Source organism: Aphidius gifuensis, linkage group LG3, assembly GCF_014905175.1.
Source record: "Aphidius gifuensis isolate YNYX2018 linkage group LG3, ASM1490517v1, whole genome shotgun sequence".
Lineage (NCBI taxonomy): Eukaryota > Metazoa > Arthropoda > Insecta > Hymenoptera > Braconidae > Aphidius > Aphidius gifuensis.
The window spans coordinates 3472171-3494109 of NC_057790.1; the positions used below are offsets into that span (position 1 = coordinate 3472171).

The window sequence follows — 21939 nt, forward strand, 5'->3', positions numbered from 1 at the left end:
TGAATATTATAATATTTTTAATTCAAATTTATAAAAGCTAATTTAATTTATATTTAGAAAATGAAAAAAAAAATTATATTTAATTTAAATAAAAAATAGAAAAAAAAAATCAACAATACGCACATAAAATATATAAATAAATTTAAAATAAATATAATCAGATTTTATATAAAAAAAATATATATGTATATAATTTAACATTAAAACATCGTGTTTGTCTTGTCAGTCGTTGAGGAGGTCGCAAGTTTTGCTTATATATCTGACACGTGTGATAATTCACTGTGTAAGTTGACAACACGTTAACCACTGTGCATACAAATAAATATAGTATTCTATAAACCAATAAAAAAACCTCAAAATGAATAATCAAAAAATAATGCTATTTATTTATTAACAATTTATAAATACAAAAAATAATTTTCCCTCCTAAAATTAATTAAATTCAAAATAATTAATATGATATATTAATTATATTAAATTTTGATTAATATAATTCATATTATAATTATTTATTTATCATCATATATTTTAATTAATAATATAATTAATATATTAAATTATATATAAAAAAAAATAGTCACGAGATTTAGATTTAAAAAAAAAATTTAATATACAGATGGTGTTTTTTTTTTTTTTTTCTTTGATATATCTGCATTGATATACATCAAATATTCATTCTCAGTTCACCAATGCCCAAGTTGTTGGCGAATAAAATACAATGCTAATATACGTGTTTAACAGTCGTCACGAGAAAGCACAAATCGGGCGCGGCGCAATCGCCCCGTAGGATTTTTAGGATACCATTATGCATTTTTTTTTTTTACTCATTCCCTTCTTTTTTTTTATATAAAAATATACATTGTTTTTTATCTTGTTTGTAAGGAATTCAAGTGGTTGGACAACCTCAACTGGCATTCACTTTGAATTTGTAACCAGTAAAGAATTAAAATTCATCAAATATATAAATTAAATGAAAAAAACTAAAATAAAAAAATAATCACTAAACAACAGTGAATTAATTTTATTATACTTTGTATTTAAAAAAAAAAAAAAAACAATTAGTAGTCATGATGATTCTCTGATGGGATTATTAGTTAGGGTGTTAATACATTTGTAGATGTTAAATAATATATCTTTGAAGTTGATAAATAATAATGAAAATAATATAACGAGGGTGTTAAAGCACAAAATTAGGGAAAGATGTTAAAAGGGTGAAGAAATCATGATAATTAATTAACACGGGTTCACAGTCAATTTGGGGAAATGAAAATTTTAAGAGAAGGGTGTAAACGAGTTGGTTGGAAAATTCTAATGGCAAGATGTACAAAAAATAAAAGAAAAAAAAGTGTAATAAAAACGGTTTACAAGCTGAGTTGAAATTCCGGTAAAACAACCTGTTGCTTTGTGAAATAAATATATATATATATATACAAACAGATATAGAAATGAGTAGTCGACATTTTGATGGGGCCTCGTGCGTATATATTTATTTTAACCCCACATTGGGAGTCACAGTTAGGGTGTGCAGATTGGGGCCAAGTTGTATGTTGGACAGCAGGGTGTGTGCTTTATTTCACATTGGACAATTTATGTTTTTTTTTTTTCTGATTGATGCTGTGAGCTGGTAATTAAACCATTAACCTCTTAATTAATGAACTTTGCTCCGCTTTGCCTCGCTTTGCCTCGCTTTGCCTTGGTTATACTAAAAGATTTAAAAATGGAAATAAAAAATACAGAAGAAACAGGAGCGCGCCAACAACCCCATTAGCTAACTAACCCCAGAGTTATTTGCATGTTCAACCCTGGTGGTGTATATAGGGTGTGCCGTGATTCAACGAGACAATTATGAAACTTTACTACCAGATTTTTAAAAGGCTTAAATCTTTGAGATATATCTTTTTTTTTTTTTTTTAAATCATCATTTATCTTTCTTGATTTATAATGAACATTTAATGAAGATTTATATTTTTTTTCTTTCTATTCTTAATTTATTATTTTTCTTTGTGAAAAAATAAAAAATGTCTATATAGTTTTATTTATTTATTTTTATTTATACTTGAACAGAGGTATATTATGAGTTATTTTTTTTTTTCCTTTTATTTATTGGAATTATTTTAAAACGTGTTTGTAGGTATTTTAATCCGCATGAGTAAGACAATAGGGAGAATGCGTGAAAATTGTAATCTAATAATTTTCTGACACATTCAGAGCTTCGTTAATTCCTATTGATTCAGCAAAGTGTCAAAGTTTAGAGGCTTCTTTTACCCTCGGTCTAAAAATAAATATATTTATTTTTATAATTCTTGTAAGAAAAAAAATAAATAAAAAAAAAAGCAGTTTAATTTTAAGACTTTTTAATTATATATAAATTTAATTATATATATGTTAAAAATTTGTGTCAAATGATGGATCATTTCCGAAGTTAAATAGCGTTTAATTAGTACAAATTGTTTATAAAAAAAAAAAAGCAAGTGTTTTATCTTATTGTTTTGATCAAACACGATCTTTTAACACCCTTTTCATCACTCCCTTTTTGATTTTTAATTTGTTAATATTACATTGAGGTACATGTATGAAGTTGTTGAAAAGGTCTCAGCGTGTCGATGAGGTCGTAAGGCAGGCGTGAAGACTGATGAGATAGTCAAGCTTCTTGACCACGTTATTCTCTCAGACCCTCCCACTAAATGTCTTATCTTTTCTCTTTGATCTTTACACTATGCACATTTCATCACTTTAACCGGGGCTTTTACTCAATTTTTTAAAAACATATGTACTTAAAAAATTCATTTAAAAAAATTGCAATAATTTATTTTTTTTAATAAAAAAATTACTATTACAAATTAAATAAAAATCTTGTATGATTACATTAAGATTTTTTCTTTGTTTAATGCAATTTTTTGCAATTTAAATTAATTTTTTTTATTTTTGCAAATGAAAAATAATTATTATACTGTTTTAAAAAAAATATTTTTATTATGATAAAGTAGTGTTATCATTGGTAAAATTATTTCATCAATATAAAAACAATTTAATTAATTTAACGTTTGATTATTTTTCATTGAAAAATGACGGGTTAAGTATAATTGTGCAAATAACTTGACAAAATCAGGTGGCAATGCAATGAAATTGGTATTTGTATTGAAATAATTTTATAACAATGAAGGGGGAAGTAATCATTTGTATATTTCACATTTTTATGTTGTATATAAATTTGTGTTAAGTATCATAATATATATGTATATGTATATTTAAAGCACGTACGATCGCGTGTCACGACGCACTTTATCTCCCTAACTCTTCGTGCCTTATCCAGTCCTTACTGCGGAAACTCTAATTCGTTGATTACTCTAATGATTGTCGGACTGTGCATGTGAATTAAAATTGTAATATAACATGTATATATATAAATTGGTTTATTTGTAAATTATTCAAAGCATCAACTTTCTGACATGAGTCAATCAATCAATGCATTTTTTTAATTCAAAAAAATAAAATTTGTTAAATAATATTTTCAATTGTAAAGGGGTTTTTTTTTTTTTCATTTTTTCTTTGACAGAATAATTGTAATTTTTTTTATTATTACAAGTACAACACTTGCGGCATAAAATTTCCCTTTTTTTTTTAAGAAAATTTAAAAGTCCAATGATCTTTGAAATAAAAGCTGCAGCTTTTTTTCTATTTGATTTTTTCATCTTTAAATGTACATTTGCAGTGGCACTAATTGCTATTTGTCACACGAGATACACGGATATATATTAGCCTGAAGATATAGAAAAATATATACTATAAAATATGACTCATCTGATTTTCTATAATCAAGTTTACAAAACTGCGTATATAGAAAGGCACATACACGTCACTTATCTGCATTGAATACTGAAATTTACTTGGCAATCTTCTCGTTTGCGTTGTTGTTATTTATTTTTTAATTTTTAAATTATTTTTATATTTTTATTTTTCTCACGGATATAACGCGTGTCTCGATCATTCTCTTTTATTATATTTTTTTTTTTTTTCACTCTTCCGTTTAGATTGCACAGCATCGGGTAATTGGGGATACGATAATGACCAACGGGGCCTCTAATATTGCCCGAGGAAACAATCAAAAAATTCTTCAAACGTTTTAAAAAATAAATAAATAAATGAAAAAAAAAAAAAAACAATAAATAAACAAAATAAAAAATACATATATATATAATAGTAAAAAAATGAAAAATATATTTTTTAAAATTACTAAAATTATTTTGTCTACTTTGGAGAATAATCTTCTTGTAAAATTTTAAACGTCAAATTTTAATTTTAAAAGAATTTTTTAAATTATGATCGATTAGTTGATTGATTGTTTTTTTTTTATTTTATTTTTTTCTGTTTTTAAATGGGAAAAAAAATAATAATTGTTATATATATGAAATTTGAAAAAAAATTTAAATTATATATAGTTGTTTAATAAAAATATAATAGCTATATATAAAATATAATAATTTTCAATAAAATAAATATATATTTAATTTTTTTTTCTCTTATCAATATGCATATGAACATATAACCTCTGATATAAAATGTAATTTGACAAGGCAGCTCGGCTCATTTTGAGCGTTGAATGTAAATTAAACTCGCAAAGTCGTGCATTTTATATCGATAAGGTTTCTTAATCTCCCCTGCGTATAATACTCACGCCCTAGTTTTTTATTTATTTTTAATTTTTTTTTATATATATTTATTATAAAGTGTCTCTCCCCAATCCCCATATATATATACTATTAAAAAAATCATCAACAGCTCTTGCTAATTAGACTCATGCCTGTGTTTGTGTATAGAACTAAAAATTATTTATATACATACACTTATAAAGCATATTTTTAAAAAAACAATATAAAAAAATTAAATGTATAGTGGAAAATATAAGTTTGGCTTTGTGTCGAGGCCAAAGGCCAACAAGAAGACCCTCGAATGCCTCGGAAGTTCAATATGCTTTTACAATTCAGCCTCTCATTTTTTCATTTCATTTATTTTTTATTTTTACTCAATTTTACATTTTTTTATTTTCCATTTTATTTATCAAACTTTTGCCATATTTTTTTGGTTTACTAAAAGAATAAAAATACATATTGTGCCTTGTTTGATTCCTCGTGACTTCCGGCATGACTCTTTTTTGTATCCGTCGTCTGTCAAGTTATGCTTTTCGATTCTCTTCTTCATACCCTTTTTTTTTTTTTTTAGTTTTCTAATATTTCGGATGTTTAAAACGGATATCTATGGTTGCTGCGTGCACAGTCGACATAATATATAGATGTTTTTTTTTTTTTTTTGTTATTCTGTCGGAACAATGACGATCGATAAAAGATTCAATCAAAATTGTTTTTCAACTTTATCACATACACAGAGACATTCTAGATTTTATTAAGATTCAATATATACATACACATATTTTAAATAAAATAGTCTAGGCAACATTTGTAGCTCATGAGGTGAACCAAAAATCAAAATTGAAAGCTCAAACTAATATATTTATAATACAAGGAATAAAAATTGTAGTGCAAAATTGAAAATCCAGAACTTGTATATTTAAATATTTTAGTTTTTATTATTACAATTTTTTTTTATTCACAAAAATATTTTAATATATTTTTATTTATTTTATTTATCTTTTGTTTCAATTATTGTTTGCCATTTTCATTGTTTTTTTCATTCAAAGATATCATTTTTATAAGTATACAAAATCTTTCAATATCAGTTTGAAGAGAATAAAAGTGAGTGAGCAATTTAAAAAAAGAAAAAAAAATTGGGGAAGCATTGTAAATATTAATGTGGCCAAAGCAATAGCAAAAGAAAATATTTGAATAATAATTACTGTACCACCCCTTCAGCTACCCTTGTTATACGTTCTTGGTATAATAAAAAGATTTTTTATTTTATTTATTTATTTTTTGTCTTCGTCAACCCCTTGTTAATGCGCCTTTTTTTTTAACTCGCGTTTAGTTTTATCCAAGAGACTTGGAAGAACAAAAAAAAAAAAAAACAATATCATAATAAGACAGAAAAAATAAAGGAAAAAATTAAGAACGAAAGGATAAGAATACGAAGAAGGGTCACAAGGAATTTTCTAATTAGAAAGATCCGGGGGAAAAACCTCGACAAACAATGAGACTTTGCCACTTCTTAGTTTCCGACGGAGTAAGAAGAAAAAAAAATTAAAAATTAAAAGAAAAAATAAAGCAAACAAACAGAAAAGGTTGCAGAAAAGAATATATATTTGTAATAATAATAGTAATGATAATGATAGTAGTAAAAGTGGAGAAAAAGAAATGAACTCTTGGATTTTAATATTCATTCTTTCTTTGGTTTTTATATATTTTTTTTATCCCCCTTTTTATTAACGAGTACAATCACGAAAAAAATTGTATTATCTCATCTGTTTAATTGGAGGGAAATAATTTTTTTTAGCAACTTTACTGGACAATTCTTTGAAATATAAGACGATTCAGACAATTATTTGTCTGACAGATAATGATAAATATAATAATATGAATAAAAATTATAACAAGATGAAATATTATGTCAAAATAAATACTAAAAATTGGTAAATAAGATAAATTATTATTAACTCAAATTAAAACGAAGAAATAATATTTTTTTTAAATTGAAAATTGTGAGTAACAGCGACTGTCGCAATATTTTAAATTTTGAGACGATCGTTAAAAGGCAACAAGACTCTTCCAATTGTAAATTCAATTTTGCAACATATGTAAATGCCAATGTATATATTTTTTCCATAAGTGAAGTAGCATTGAATGTATGAATAATAAAATGAAGGGAAAAAATATATTTTTTTCATTCTTGAAGAAGCCTCATACCAAGAATCAAAGAACCCTCGGTCGACTAACGATGTGCCAACAAAAATACAGGAAGACGATGGATTGAAAGAGTGCTTCCAAAAGTACGTAAGTAGATTGCGAAAAAAAAAATTCAAGGGGGACCAATACAACAAGAAAAAATATATATATATCTAAAAATCATGGAGCACCTAAGTCAAGAGAAAAAATTTTAAAAAAATAATAAAAACAAAAAAATACAGTGGACGTAAGAAAAGAAAAAAAAGTATAAAGAAATCATCCATCGTCACCGGAGGAGTATATATATTTTTTTTTCTTTAATTTTTTTTTCTCTGAAGGGGTTTCACCCCCTTAATTATCCGGCTGACAATTATTTTTAACGATTTCTACGATATCTTAACGAGCCTCTGATCCGCTAACGTAGCATCTGCTGGGGATTTTTTTTTTTTTTACAAATGTTAGAAGGGTGTCTTTTCTTTATTTCTTATATATTTTATCTTTTCTTTAAACTTTATTTTTTTTTCATCAAATTTTTGTATCTACAATTGCGATTTTTTCTTTTTTTTCACGTTTGAAATCACACGCTTTAAAAATACTATGTCAATTCGACTGAAAACATTTTTCTTTTTATTTGAGCTGTTAATCAAAATTGATGAGTAATAAATTTTTTTTTTCACAAAATTTATTGTCATTTTGTATTTTATCTTTAATTTAATTTATTTTTTTTTATTTATTCAATCAATTTATCTTGTTGCCAATTATAGCAATATACATTATAAAAAAAATTGAATAACTTGAGTAAAAAAAGGAAACCTAATTAAATATATTGATAAATATTATATCGTGTTTTGATTCATATAGTATAAAAATATATAATTAATATAATTACATGCAAATTTAAGTGTGAAAAAAAAAATTATATTTTGATTTATTTAAAGATTATAATTCAAATAGAAAATAGTAAAATAAAAAAAATTCATATGCTAATATAAAGTTTATAAATAATTAATTGAATTAAAAAAAGAAATTGCATAACAAATATATAGCTGCCATTGATTAGAGAGATAGTAGTTTATAAATAAAAAATATAGAAATTTATTTAGTTGATACATAGATAATAGTAGAATTATTAAATTCAAAATAGAAAAAGAGATAATTACACAAATTATGATAGCATGTGTCATTTAATTCTAAATTCACGTCCGGCATATGCATTAATCATTAAATTGTCATTTGATGATAGAAATAATCACACAACGTTTTTCATCTCCATTAAATTTACTTTTTTATTTGATTTTTCTTTCTAATTTATTTTCATTTATTTATTTCTTTTTTTCGTCTCGTTTCTGTATCATCATTCGCAATAATTTTTAAGCACTCACTCCTGTCTGATAAGTGCACCTCTCTTATCATTTGTTCAACACATATACCTCGACAAGTCAACAAACGTATCTTTCATTTATTTTTACATTTATTTTTTTTTTTCATCCACACCCTCTCTTATTTCCATTCACACTCTTGGCATTATTGAGTCATGACAAAATAATTTGATCGATTTTATTTTTTGTATTCTTTTTCTTTTTATTCCAAATGGATTTTTATATATATTTTTTTTTAGTTTAATATATAGAATTATATGAAGTATAATTATCATAAACTTTAGGTCTATTTTTACTTTAATACAGACATTATTTCATGAATATTCAATTGTCTTATGTCCTATAACATATTGTTATGCTATGTAGAAAAAATAATAAAATATACTTTTATATCAAATTATTTTCTCAAACTAATTCAAACAAAAAAACTTGCTTTTAATAATAACAGCAATAATTATTTAAAAATGTCAATTGACATTCTTAAAAATCAAAAAAAATAAAAAATAAAAACTCCAATCAATTAATCGTCTCTCCTCTCTCCATTATTAAAAAACTCGTTATTGTTTTGGTAAATTTTTTATAAATTTAAAATAAAAAAAAAATCCTAACAACAGAAAATTATTTTCATATAAAAACCATCAAATAAAATATGCTTGTGGCAATATTATAATACATGTACACATTTAAAATTGGTGTGCATTTAAATAATTAAATATTCCAACGAACGTTTAATGTTACTTGATAGTCTGATCTTTGGTTATGGTATTAATGGTATAATCGAGAATTGCCAGAGGCAAAAGTGTGATCACAATGTATAGATATAAATATATATATATACTCGACATTTATGAATTACGAGTGAGATTGTCAGGGCAATAGTGAGATAATTTTTTATTATCATAGCCAAGATGAGTGAGAGTGAGAGATAATGAAAAATAAAACAAAAAGATTAACCAGAAGAAGAAAAAAATAATAATAATATAAAATAAAAATCAAGTATTATAAAAAAGGGGGAGGTAGGGGGGTGATAATGATTTTATATATTGCAAAAGAGTAATATCAAAAAGTGAAAGAGTAACAGAGATAAATAGAGGGTAGAAGGGGGATAAAGGGTGGCTGAGGACAAGAGGGGATGGTGAGACAATTGGTCTGATAATACGAGTCTTCCTGCCTGGCACTTGGTGATACCGATGGTAAATCAAGTACCGGGTAACGACGAGACACAAGGATAAATATTCAACGTGCTAATGACCTGATGAAAAAATATATATTTATAAATTATAATTTTATATATATGTATTATGTTTATAATTTTGCATATATTTTTTTTTATAATGAAAAATATATATATGGTCTTATAATAAACATGATTATTGTGATAAATTTGAAAATTCATTGATGAAATTTTCCAATGTCTTATTCACTTTTATTTAAATTGACAATAACCCACACATTTTTAATGCAAATATTTAAATCGATTAGCCATTTACATACTTGTGCATTGGAAAAAAAAATATTAATTTAAAAAAAAAAAAGCATACGCAGAAAGGATATAATATATATAAAATAAAATTATAATGATAATAATAAAATATCAATGGAAAAAAAAAAATTTATATATATATTTATATAAGTATACAATCATGTGTATTTTACTTATCTCAAAATGCCTCGTAAATAAAGTGTCCAGGGTGGGTTAAATATATACATATTTTTTTTATTTTTTTTTATTTTTTTTAAGCACTGAGAGTCATTTTAAAATCGTGTTGTTACAATGCATGTGTCTTGTTAGTTTATATATTTTTTATTATTGTGGTTTTCTTTTTTTATTAAATTTTTTTTACATGTTAAAAACTGATAAAAAAATAACCTTGGTCATACGTCACAAATTAATTAGTAATATTTATCGGTAACTTAAGAAGCCCATAAAAACATGATGGAATAAAAAAAGCCTGGTGAAATAATTTATCCTCAAGCTGATTGATATAAAGTATTAAATAAAAAAAAAAAAAAATTGATAGTGATAATGATAAACAAATAATTAATTTAGTAAATCGAAATGTCGTTTTTTTTTTTTTTAATTTTATTTTTATATTGATGAATGAATTAACGAGTCCAAATGTTTATTTGGGTATATAAATATGTATTAAGAGACTTCGAAAAGGTGGTCGTTTAAATTTAAGCGTGACAAAAAAATACTCTTCGAACTGGTTCCAATTTTTAACAAGTTTTTTTTTTATATTATTTATAAAAAAAATGTATACATACACATGAGAAGAAGTAAAAAAAAGATGAAATAAAAAAATAAATAAATAAACTAAAAGACGGGCATCGACGAGATAACGAAATTAGTCCCGCACTAATTTATTTCCTAATTCTCGTGCAAGCGAAGGTGTGAAACAGCCGTTTCGGACGGGGCATCAAGCGATAACGGGTTGCATGTATTTATATATATATATTATTTTTTTTTTTTTTTTAGTATGTGTATAGGTAGTAAGGTCCAAAGAAACACGTTGTTGCGCCACGATCCAATGTTGTGTATATAGAAAAAATAATAAAAAAAAAAAAAAACGCGATATAGGTGAAGCAGGAAAAGTGGTCGAGCAAGAGATGAAGCGAGACACTCACAGGATCAATGTAAACTGAGTGAAAAAATAATGAAAAATAAAATGAATAAAAAAATAAAATAAAAACAAGATAATGCAAAGGTACCAAAGAATTTACACCTACGCGGATGTTTTGCATATTGATACCAATATATTTGACAATAAAAAAAGAAGAAAATTTTTAAATAACAAAAAATAATATTCAAACTAGTGTTGAATTTAATTCTTATAATATTTATCTAAAATTTTTATACATATTGCAATTATTTTGATATTTTAAAGCATTTACAAGTCTTCCTTTTTTTTTTACTTAGCTAATATTTATTGTATGTATTTACAATCGATTTACTGAATGAGAATATTATGCTGAATTAATTTTTTCTTCACTGTTTGTATTAACCAGTATGTTGTGCTTTTTTATCCAGTATGAATTTTCATACATAAACAGTTGAAAGATAAAAGATTTCAATGGATAATCTTGCCATTACTAGTTACATGTACATATATATAAGTACTTTGAATTACAAGTAACTTACACTTTGTACAACAAATAATTCCATCTATCTTAATTTTACAATTATAATGTCTCTATTTTCATATTGGTATATCCAATTTTACTGACATCAACAACTCAATCAACATACAAAATAAATACTAAGCTCAAATAATAATTGAATAACTTGATTACATAATTATTCCATGATTTTTTTAAAAAACCAAAAAAATCATTTGATATATTTTTAGAAAAAAATATAATAATAAATATATTTATTTAGATAAAATTAAATATTATTATTCAAATATTGAACAATACTTTAGAATAGATTTGTTTATTTTTTCTAATATATAATATTTGATGAAAAATAAAAATGTATATTAAAAAAAATTTCGAGTCATTGAACTTGGGAGCGGCCACCACCAAGCAATCAAGATTAAAATGAAAAGAAAAAAATTAAAAAATAAAAAGAGCAAACAACCTGGTCAAATAAACTATAGGTAAATGAGTTCTTCTTATCACATTATTTTCTATTTAAATGTTAAGAAAGACGAGGCTTCAATGCTCGTGTGTAAATGATGCCTAACCTCTTGTTCATACAAAACTCAACATTAATATATGAGTTTATATAAATGAAAGCTTATTGTGGTGTATGTGTGTGTGTGTTAATTTGTATGCTGAATAAACAAGTAGAGAAAAAAAAATGTATGAATGTATAAAAGTTAGTTGTGTGTATTATGATGCGGTGATGGGCAAGCAAATCAAAACCACTCAAAGAAATAACCAGTCCTCATTAAGAGTAATAATCCAACTCGATCAATCCCTCAGTAATTTACTACTATTTCTTTTAGTTGAATATATATGTATATTGTCGTTGTGGATGATTGTTTCAAGGGTGTCGCACGACATCATACTACATCTGCTCTGATCATTCATATACAGCTAGTGTCTCATCATCTCGCTTCGCTAATCTACCTCATTATATTTCGTTTAGCCTTTGTGGCTATTACGCATTTTTTTATTCCCACGTTTATACTAAACTAAATCACAGCTAATAAGAAAAAATAATATATATTTTTCATTTTTTTTTTTACCATTTTTATTTTGGTTTATCGAAGAGTTAATTTACCTGCAGTCTGGTCGATTTGTGTCTTACTGCTTACAGACCTACTGACCACCAAACAAAGAGGAAAAAAAATTCAATTATTTTGCTAGATGATTTTATTTGAAGATAATCTCAATAAGAATTGTGTCAATTAAATAGAATGTTATAAAATTAAATATATTTTGATGGGCAAAAGAATTACGATGACAAAATTTTTTATTTTTTTTTATTTTTTATTTACTCCGAAAAAAATGTATAGAAATTGAAAATAAAAATGCCTTTTTGACTTATAAACAAAACTGACCTGAGACAATGAGAAAAAAAACAAAATATCATTGATAATAATAATAACAACGAGCATCAAAGAAAGTGTCATCGTCCTCTTATAAAAACAACAAAAGAAAAAAAAAAAAAAAAAATAGAGCCAGTTATTTTGACAATGTCGAGAAGTCTTTTGTTTTTTTTTTTTTTTTTCTCATTCTATCTTTTTCATATACTCCAATTTATCATATTGAAATAAATACTATTTAAATAATTTTTTTGCTTAATTAAATCTCAATTTTATCGTAAAATTTTTAAGTAAAAAAATTGATCTATCAACTAATAATTTTTTCGTAAACTAAATAAATTGTTTTATATTTTTTTTTTACCCAAAAAAAAAAGTATATAGACTGATGGTATTTGAAAATGTGTGTGTGTATATATAGGCCAATCACGATGTGCAAAAAAAGCTACACATAAAATGGTGGACAACAGTCTAATTTTTTTTTTTTTTTTGGTAAACTCCGTGGGAAAAAAAATTAACATGTCCAACACATCACTCTGATATTAAATTCAATGATAATTATTAAATGCAAAATTATATATAAATATGATTAAATATAAAATTCTTACCTCGCGTGTTCAAAGATGCGCTCAAACGTGTAGACAGGTCCAAGCTTTTTTAGTTTTTTAACAGCCAACAAATTACGTCATTATTTATTGCAACTGACGCCGAAAAATAAATATAATAAATTAACACAATTTCACTCACTTTTTCTTCAACTTTTTATTTTTACAAAAACTACATAACGAATTTGCTTGAATGTTTATATTTTTATAATTAATTTGCAAGTTATATTAACAAAAAAAAATGATAATTATCGGAAAGCGTCTTTACACAACATTCCACAACATTCCTACTGAATAATATTTTTTTTTTCTCACCAGGGGGGAAGTGAAATTGAGTAAAAATAAAAATGGACGCCCACCATTGAAATAACATGCAAATAATTATTGACAAAAATAAAAAACACCGACACATTGAGTATACTGAAATTATTATTAATGTCATTATGACAGACTTGAAATTTTTAGATATTATAATTTGCTCCGATAATTAACTCGACGATAATATTTACACGGAGTGACACTGTTCCCCGCGCGTGCCGGGTGTCGTTGCTGTAAATCTTACTTTTTTTTTTTTTTTTATTCTCAAGAGCGGGGGAGGTGAAGGTGTTGAAAAACAACAAAAGAAAAAAAAAACAAAAACAAATCTGAAATATACTTACATGAAAATAATGAATAAAAATATTTTTGATAAAATATTCAAATACATTTTAAATATATTTTATTTTAAACGATTTTTGTGTTATTTTTTTTATTTTTTCAATCAAATCAACCTACCTCAACAATCAACATTATGACCTTGAATAAAATTATTTTCAATATTAATATTGTAAAAATAAAAATGCTCATGTTTAGAATGATAAAAAATAAATAAAAAATAATGATTAAATATAAATGACAACTGTCAAATTGTTGACACCAGCAATCATTAAAAAACAAAAAAAAAACAATTTACAAAAAATAATAGTTAAATAAATTGACATAAGCTGTTATTAAAATAATTGATCTAATATGATGATTAATTTCAATGATCTCTTAACTCGATGTTTAAAGCACTGATCAAATAAATTAATTCAATTTTTTTTTTAATTTGCCCCAAGAAGTAGATTTAAAATAAAAATAATTTCAATACAAATAAATGTATACTTGACATACTTGTGTATGCCTGTGTTATAATGTCAATCAAGTATCCACTTCCATCGTAACTGATAATTACAAGAGGATCATTCATGTGAATATATAAAGCTAGGGTATCATTAACACTTCCTGTCTCATAACAACTCTCATCAAGCTATTACAAGGCAAATTATTAAACTTGAATCACGTGACAATGTTCAATAGAATTATCATGAATAAGGTGACAACAAATATTCTATGAAAATTATTATTCTATATATTTTTAAGATGATTAAGCTTTTTTATTTTTTGTATTGCTGCATTGCTTTATTGTAAAATTGATATATATAAACTTGATTCATGCCAATTAAAATATCAGGCTTATCTTGTTACATATAGCATGTGGTACAGAATAAGAGAGAATAAAATAAAAATAAAAATATGATCCAGCCAATAAAACAAGATGGTCTCATGGTCATAATAATAACTGCCAATTTACCTGTCTCATGGATATCCATAAATTTAATGTTACTTGATCATTTAAATATTATTTATTGAGACAACTTAAGTCAAGACAAATCAATTATTTAAATTCTAATATTGCATAAATATGTTGATGTATATTTTCATTAAAAAAAAAATAATAAAAATAATAAAATTTATTTGATTTCAGTAGCATCTACGAGCCTAAATATAAATGCTGGAATGATGACATTACAAGTTGAAAATGGAACACAAGTACAAGTACCAAGATCATTAATGCAAGCATTTTTAAAACAAGATCCAAATCAACCTGGTTTAGAAACAGTTAGATTACCAAATTCAACATTTGATGAAACAATAACATTACCAAATCATTGTCGTGAAATTGAAACAGATGTATGTTTAATATGTCGAAGATGTGGTCGTGCATATCCACAAGAAACAACATTATTATCACATCAAAGATCATGTTATTTAGGTAATCAACAAAGACGTGGTGCATTACGTCTTGTACAAGCACGTTATAGCTGTAATTTATGTGATACATCAACATCAACAAGAACATATGGTACAATGAATGAATGGCGTAGACATGCTGAAACAGTACAACATCGTGCTAGACTTGAATTTAATCAACAACCAAGACAATTGAATCATCAACAATATGCTAATCAATTTAATAATAGTGTTGGTGTTAGTGGTGGTGGTGGTGTTAGTGGTGCTAGTAGTGTTGATTTGAATGGACAAATTATTATTGAAGATGATGCAAATCCTCTAATTGATGAAATGGAAGATGTTGTTAATCAAATAACATTACTTGCTGCAAGAGCTGCTGCTGAAAGTACAACAATAGCAACAACACCGACAACAACAACCACAACAACAACGACAATTAATAATACTGGACAAATAAAACAAGATAATAACAATGGACCAGATGTTAAAAGGCAAAAATTAATACAAGAAATTGCTGCATTGGCTGGAGCACGTTGAACAACAACAACACATCATGATTCATTATTTAATTTTTTTCCTAAATAAAACCTTGACATACGTAATAATTTACTTTTTTTTGTTGCTGTGTGTTTTACGCGTTTAACAATATATTAATTTATTAAATTGAATAATAATTTTATTATTAATAATTATTTTTTTAAAAAAATGTGATGATGATGATGATGATAATTGATGATGAGTGTACGGGAATTATAAGAGACACAAGTGATTTTATAAACAAGCTAAATATGTTTTAATAATGCGGGAGGGTTTATAAATGAATGAATTAATTGTACATCATATCCGTTCATTTATTTAAATATTGGTATGTATATTAATCCCTCCATTTGGCTGGTTATTTTTGTAGCTAAAATATATATGTATATATATATTTTTTTTTATCGCGCGAACTCAATTGATTAATAATAAAAAAAAAAAAAAATTAAATGAACGGTTAAAATTATTATCCGGGTAATTGATATCAATGATACAGACCATGTAGATAATTTTAATATTTAAATAAAAAAAAAATTACAATTTCAACGTATTAATCATTGGCAATGACTGACTAATATGGGGGGACAAGATTGATCATTATGCGGATATAAATATCGTTGAAATAATATGAAAATTTAAATTTAAGAAAAATAAAAAAAAAACAATTATACATTATTGCTGTATAAAATATTATCGTTAATATGGTCTGATAAATTTTTTTATATAATAAATGAATAATAATTAATGATGAAAGATAACAATAAAAAAAAAATAATAATAATAAAATGAGTCGCGTGAGTAAGAATGATGAATAAAAGAAAATCATTTTTATAGATATCGTGATGTAATTTTTTTTGCAAAATTTATTACGACAATGTACGTATATCAAAAAAAAAAAACATTCTCTTTATCTTAAAATCATCTTTATACATCACAATTTTATTTATTTATTATTCAATGTAAAATAATAAATCATTCGAATTATGATATCAATCTCGGGTGTGAAATTTTCAATATAATTTGAAGCTTTTTTTGTCATTGAGCTTTTTTCTATTATTTCAAATGAATAAAATCAATTTTCATTTGATAAAATATCTCTGAATTTTGATTTTATTTATAAAAATAAGCAAAAAAAATTCAATAACAAAAAAAGGTAAGGGTTTAGTTGAATTAATCGTGAATCGCGTAATATCACAAAAAGTTTTAAGGAAAAATTAATAACAGAAAGAAAAAAGGTGAAAATAAATGAATATCAAAATTGGTGAGACCGTCACTTTGTTAATTACAAATGAGAAAAAAAATAAACCCAGCAACATCGTTCCTATATTTAATAAAAATATATTTAATAACAGTGAAAAAAAAAGATGATGAATAATAATAAATAATAAGAGTAATAAATTATAACAATAATAACAAATAGTTGTTAATAGTAATGATTTCGATGAACAATAATTTAATCGAAAATTAATAATATGAAAATGACGACTTAAAAAAATAATAACTAGAATGATGATGATTGAAAAATTAAAAAAAAAAAAAAAAAAATTTTAAATAAAAAAACAAGTAATAATGATGAAAAAGTATGTTTTTGTGTTATTTAAAAAAAATTGTAGATTGAAGAAAGAATGATGACCGAGTGAATTGAATGAATTTAACAAAAAAAAAAAAAAAAACCTTCGTAAGAAAAATTAACAAAAAACAACAACAATATGAACGCATTGCAAAACGCAATTAATAATTCTCATATAATCGTTTTGAGCTCTAAAAAATTGTAAAAATATAAATTGAAAAAATTTAAAAAAAAAAAATGGAGAGACGAGAGATTAAAGACATTGATATTCCAACAATTAAATAATTGAAAAAAAAAAAAAATCAGTATTAGCCATTAAGCAACAAGTTTAATTTAGTATAAAAATTTATTTAAATAATTTTTTTTAAAAAAACAATTAGAGATTATAAAAATAAGAAAAAAAAAACGTTGATAGATAAAAATTGGAAAAAGAAGAAACAAATTCCAATCAAGTGTATGTATTATATAAATTTAAAAATCTATAAAATTAAAAAAAAATATATATATATATTATATGTACGGTTAAGTAGATGATAAAAAAAATTTTTTGTGGCGTGTTTATAACACGCGTAGATACGTGATAACAACGAGTGCGAAATTTATGAAATTATTACTCAAGGGTGCGAGATAAAATGGTGCGCGTATTTTTCATGCTTTTTAAGCAATATATAAATATATATTAACCAAAAAAAAAATTTAATTATTAATAAATAAATATATGTTGGTTGATCGAGACGTCGAGAAAAAATAAATCAGTGCTAACTCTGACGTCACGTGATCACAAATCACAAATTTAGTGGGTGCTTGATTATTAGGGGTGCATTTGAGGGTACAACATTAATTAAGATAAAATAATTTTTAATAAAATACTATTAGATTTTCTTTTTTTTTTATACAATAAGAATATATTTAATTTGGAAAATCAATAATAACGCGTTTACAATCGCTATCAATTGGCCCAAATGGATTTCAGGGGGTAAAATAAACAAAAAAAAAAAACAAAACAATTTAATAAAAAAGAAATTGATAAACGTGGATTATTTATAAATTTAAAAAACAAAGTAATAAATAATTTTTAAGCTAAATAACTGAGGTTCCTTTTGTCAAAATAAAAATGCATTTAAAAAAAAAAAACAAACGTTAATAACGATTGTAATTTAATTAACTAATTAGAGTTATTTATGATTAGCAAAAAAAAGAAAAAATATTAATTTTAAATTTGAAAGAAAAATAATTAATAAATCATGTGTATAAATTTTTATCAAAAAAAAAAAAAATGAAAAAGAAACAAAGAAAAATTGAAAAAAAATTAATTTAGTAATAATAAAAGTTAAAAAGAAAATTCTTATGGTACTATATGAAAATCAAGAGATTGAGAAAAAAAAATTCTGGTGCAATTTTCAATTTTACTCGCGACATTATCACATTGCGACAGCGTAGATTGGGGATGATTTGAAGAAGGCATCATACAGCCATGTATGCGCGAACATTTTGAGGGTGCTTATTTTTTTCTCCCCATCGTTTTTTTTCATTTTTTTTTTTATTTTTAACATGGGGGAGGAATGATGATGTTAAAGGGGAGAAAAAAAAATCAATGGATCGTTCGCGCCTCCACGTTCTGACGTGGCAAATAAGATATTGGAAATGTACGAGGGAAAAGATCGAGTCTCGTCTTTAAATCAACGAGGGAATAAAAATATCATTGCCATCAGGGAAAATAAAATAATAATAATAATAATAATAATCATACTTCCATTGCTGAACAACGAATATTTTATATATATATTTTATTTTTTTTTTAATTTACAATTTTGTATAATTTTGTAAAAAAACAAAAAATAAATGAAAAAAAAAAGAAATAGTTTTAGATATGTACTTATGCAATGGAATTTTGTTGGTTTTTTTTTATATATTTTTTTTTTTTTTTAAATAGATTTTAGTAGAATTGGTGGCTATTGTGAGGTTAATTAATAATTGGTACTAATATTATTGCATCTCGAGTTCAAGTTTGAATGAAAGATTGCGTGATAGAGTTATACCGAATTTATTTCGATACTAGCTGTTCCTAAATAAATCATGAATGAGTGCTAAACGTGTGCATAATTTAATAAAATTTATTAATATACATGTATAATTAAGTTTTAAAATAATTAGACAACTTCAAGTGTCATTATTTATTAAATTTATTGATAAAAAAAAAGGAAAATATCCTAATTTTGGTGCAATTTAATTTTTCAAAAAGTAAAAATTAAAAAATTCAATTATATTTGTTTACTTTTTTTTTTTTTTTGTTGTTAATATCTTTTTGTCTTTGTCATTGTCGCCTTCTCAAAGTGTCTCTCTACTTTTTTTTTTTTTATCTTCAAAACAAGACCTGTTTTACTCTGCGAAAAAAAAAACTTTTTGAAACGTAAATTTCCTCGTAACACAACGAGTATAAAAATCATGTGAACTTGAAATTTTTTATACGAAATACACTTGTTCTTAATTGTATGCCTGCACTTTAGATATATGTAAAAAAAAATTTTAAATATATATTATCGTAATCGAGAGTATTTCATGGGGCTAGAAAAAATAATAATTTTAATTATTTAAATTTACAGTTTAAATAATACGAAAATTCCAATTATAAAATTGGAATTTAATTTAGACAAAAAACGATCATATGAGAATAGACCATCGCGTGTGTGTATGCGTTTCACTGTTGAGTATAAATATTGAAAAAAAATTACAAACGAAGGGCCAAAGTCGGCAAATACAGGAAAAAAATGCGAAAAATAAAAATTAAAAGAAAAAAATGCGAAAAAAAAAATAATTCAAATGAAAAAAAGTATTAATTTTTTTTTTTTTTCTGTTGAGTTTCAATGTGTTAATTAATTTTTTATTATTAATACTTTATTGTAATATTTTTTTCAATTTTTTTTTTTTTAGTTAATTTATTAACCAGAAAAAAAATACGAATTATTATAAAAATAACAAAAATCTCAATAACGTGATGAAGAAAAAGTCATTTAATTATTTATTATTATTATTAATTAATATTTATCGTATTTGACATTGTAAAAAAAAAAAATAATAATAATTAATTAAGCTTTATGTTTTGTTATAGTATAATTTGTTTATTTAATGATTTTTAATATTTTTTTTTTAAATTTTTTTATCAATTTAAAAAGCAAGTAATTGACTATTATTAATTAACTGACTACTAATTGATAATTCTTGTGAGAAATTGTGTATATCTATAAATGTGCTCGCGTAAAAATGTGTGAGAAAAAAGATAAAATTGAGTAAAAAAAAAAGCAAAAAAACAAAAAAAAAAAAATAAGCGAATGAAATGACGAGTGAATGAGCGAGCAAAAAAATAAAAAAATAAAAAATACTGGGCTCCGGGGAGCCTTTGGGTTTCGGCCCGGGGCACGGGGCCCAAACACTGGCTCCCAGTTACGTGGACGAAGGCATACTTGGTACCCAAATGAGGCCTTGCTAACTCTCACCCGTTTTTCCAAAAAATTAATTAAACCCTCTTTACAAATTTAGCAAAAAAAAAAAACACATTCCAAAAATTGGCAACTATTTTTTTACACTTTATTAATTTAATTTAAAAATAATTCATTATTGAATAGCAAATAATAAAATTGCAAATGTCCGTGAAAGCAAAAAAAAAAAAAAAAATATTTAAACTGGCAAAAAAATACTGCCATTTTTCGACTGTCTTTTAACTAAAATTTTATTGTAAAAAAAAAACTACAAAACTAAGCTGACAGCGAAAAATAAAACCAAGAAAATAAATACACGTAGAATGAAATGCAATATATTTGCTGAAAAAAAAAAATTAATTAATCAATGTAATAATTATTTATAAAAATATATGAAAAAAAAAAAAAATAAATTTGTAAACAGTTAAAAATATTGATGATGATTATTAATAAATAAATATAAACGGGTGAGACAAGGAAAGAGTTTAATAATGAAAGTTAGTTATTAAAGATCAAGGATTATTGAAATATATAATTAATATAAAAAAATTAAATAAATAAATGAGTCAAGAGGGTAGAAGGGTTGACCAATGTGATGCCAGATATCCGATAAACGTACTGTTGGAGCGGTGCAATCATGTTCCTATTAGGTTTCATATCTAAGCAAGTAATTAATTATACTACTAATTATAATGATAATGATGAATGATACGATATTATATATAAAAATATATATATAAATATATAAATAATGATATGACTAGCTGTAGTCTGTACCACTGCAAAACGTACTGTTTTTTTTTTTTTTTTTTTCTTTTTTTTTTTTGTTATATTTTTCTTTCTTACACAATGGTTATGATAACAACAATACACACAGGCAGCAAATACATTCAAAAAATGAAAAAAATATACTCGTAATAATTTGAGTATAAAAATGCATATTACCTTCACACACACACATGTATACGTTGCACTTATCAACACCATAGAAAAA

The 21939-nt window shown here is 24.4% G+C and overlaps 1 protein-coding gene across 6 annotated transcripts in view; it reads left to right on the plus strand.

The window, feature by feature from the left end:
* The window catches only part of LOC122851467 (zinc finger homeobox protein 3), a 199444-nt gene extending 178410 nt beyond the window's left edge, over nucleotides 1–21034 (plus strand). For 4 of the 6 annotated variants that reach the window (XM_044150703.1, XM_044150704.1, XM_044150707.1 and 1 more), the window contains one exon: nucleotides 15097–21034. In XM_044150703.1, coding sequence (XP_044006638.1) covers nucleotides 15097–15899 — 803 coding nt within the window. In that variant the 3' untranslated portion in view covers nucleotides 15900–21034. The remainder of the gene's footprint in view (nucleotides 1–15096) is intronic. The other 2 variants (XM_044150709.1, XM_044150708.1) reach the window with 1 other exon arrangement.
* The last annotated feature ends 905 nt before the right edge of the window (nucleotides 21035–21939 follow it).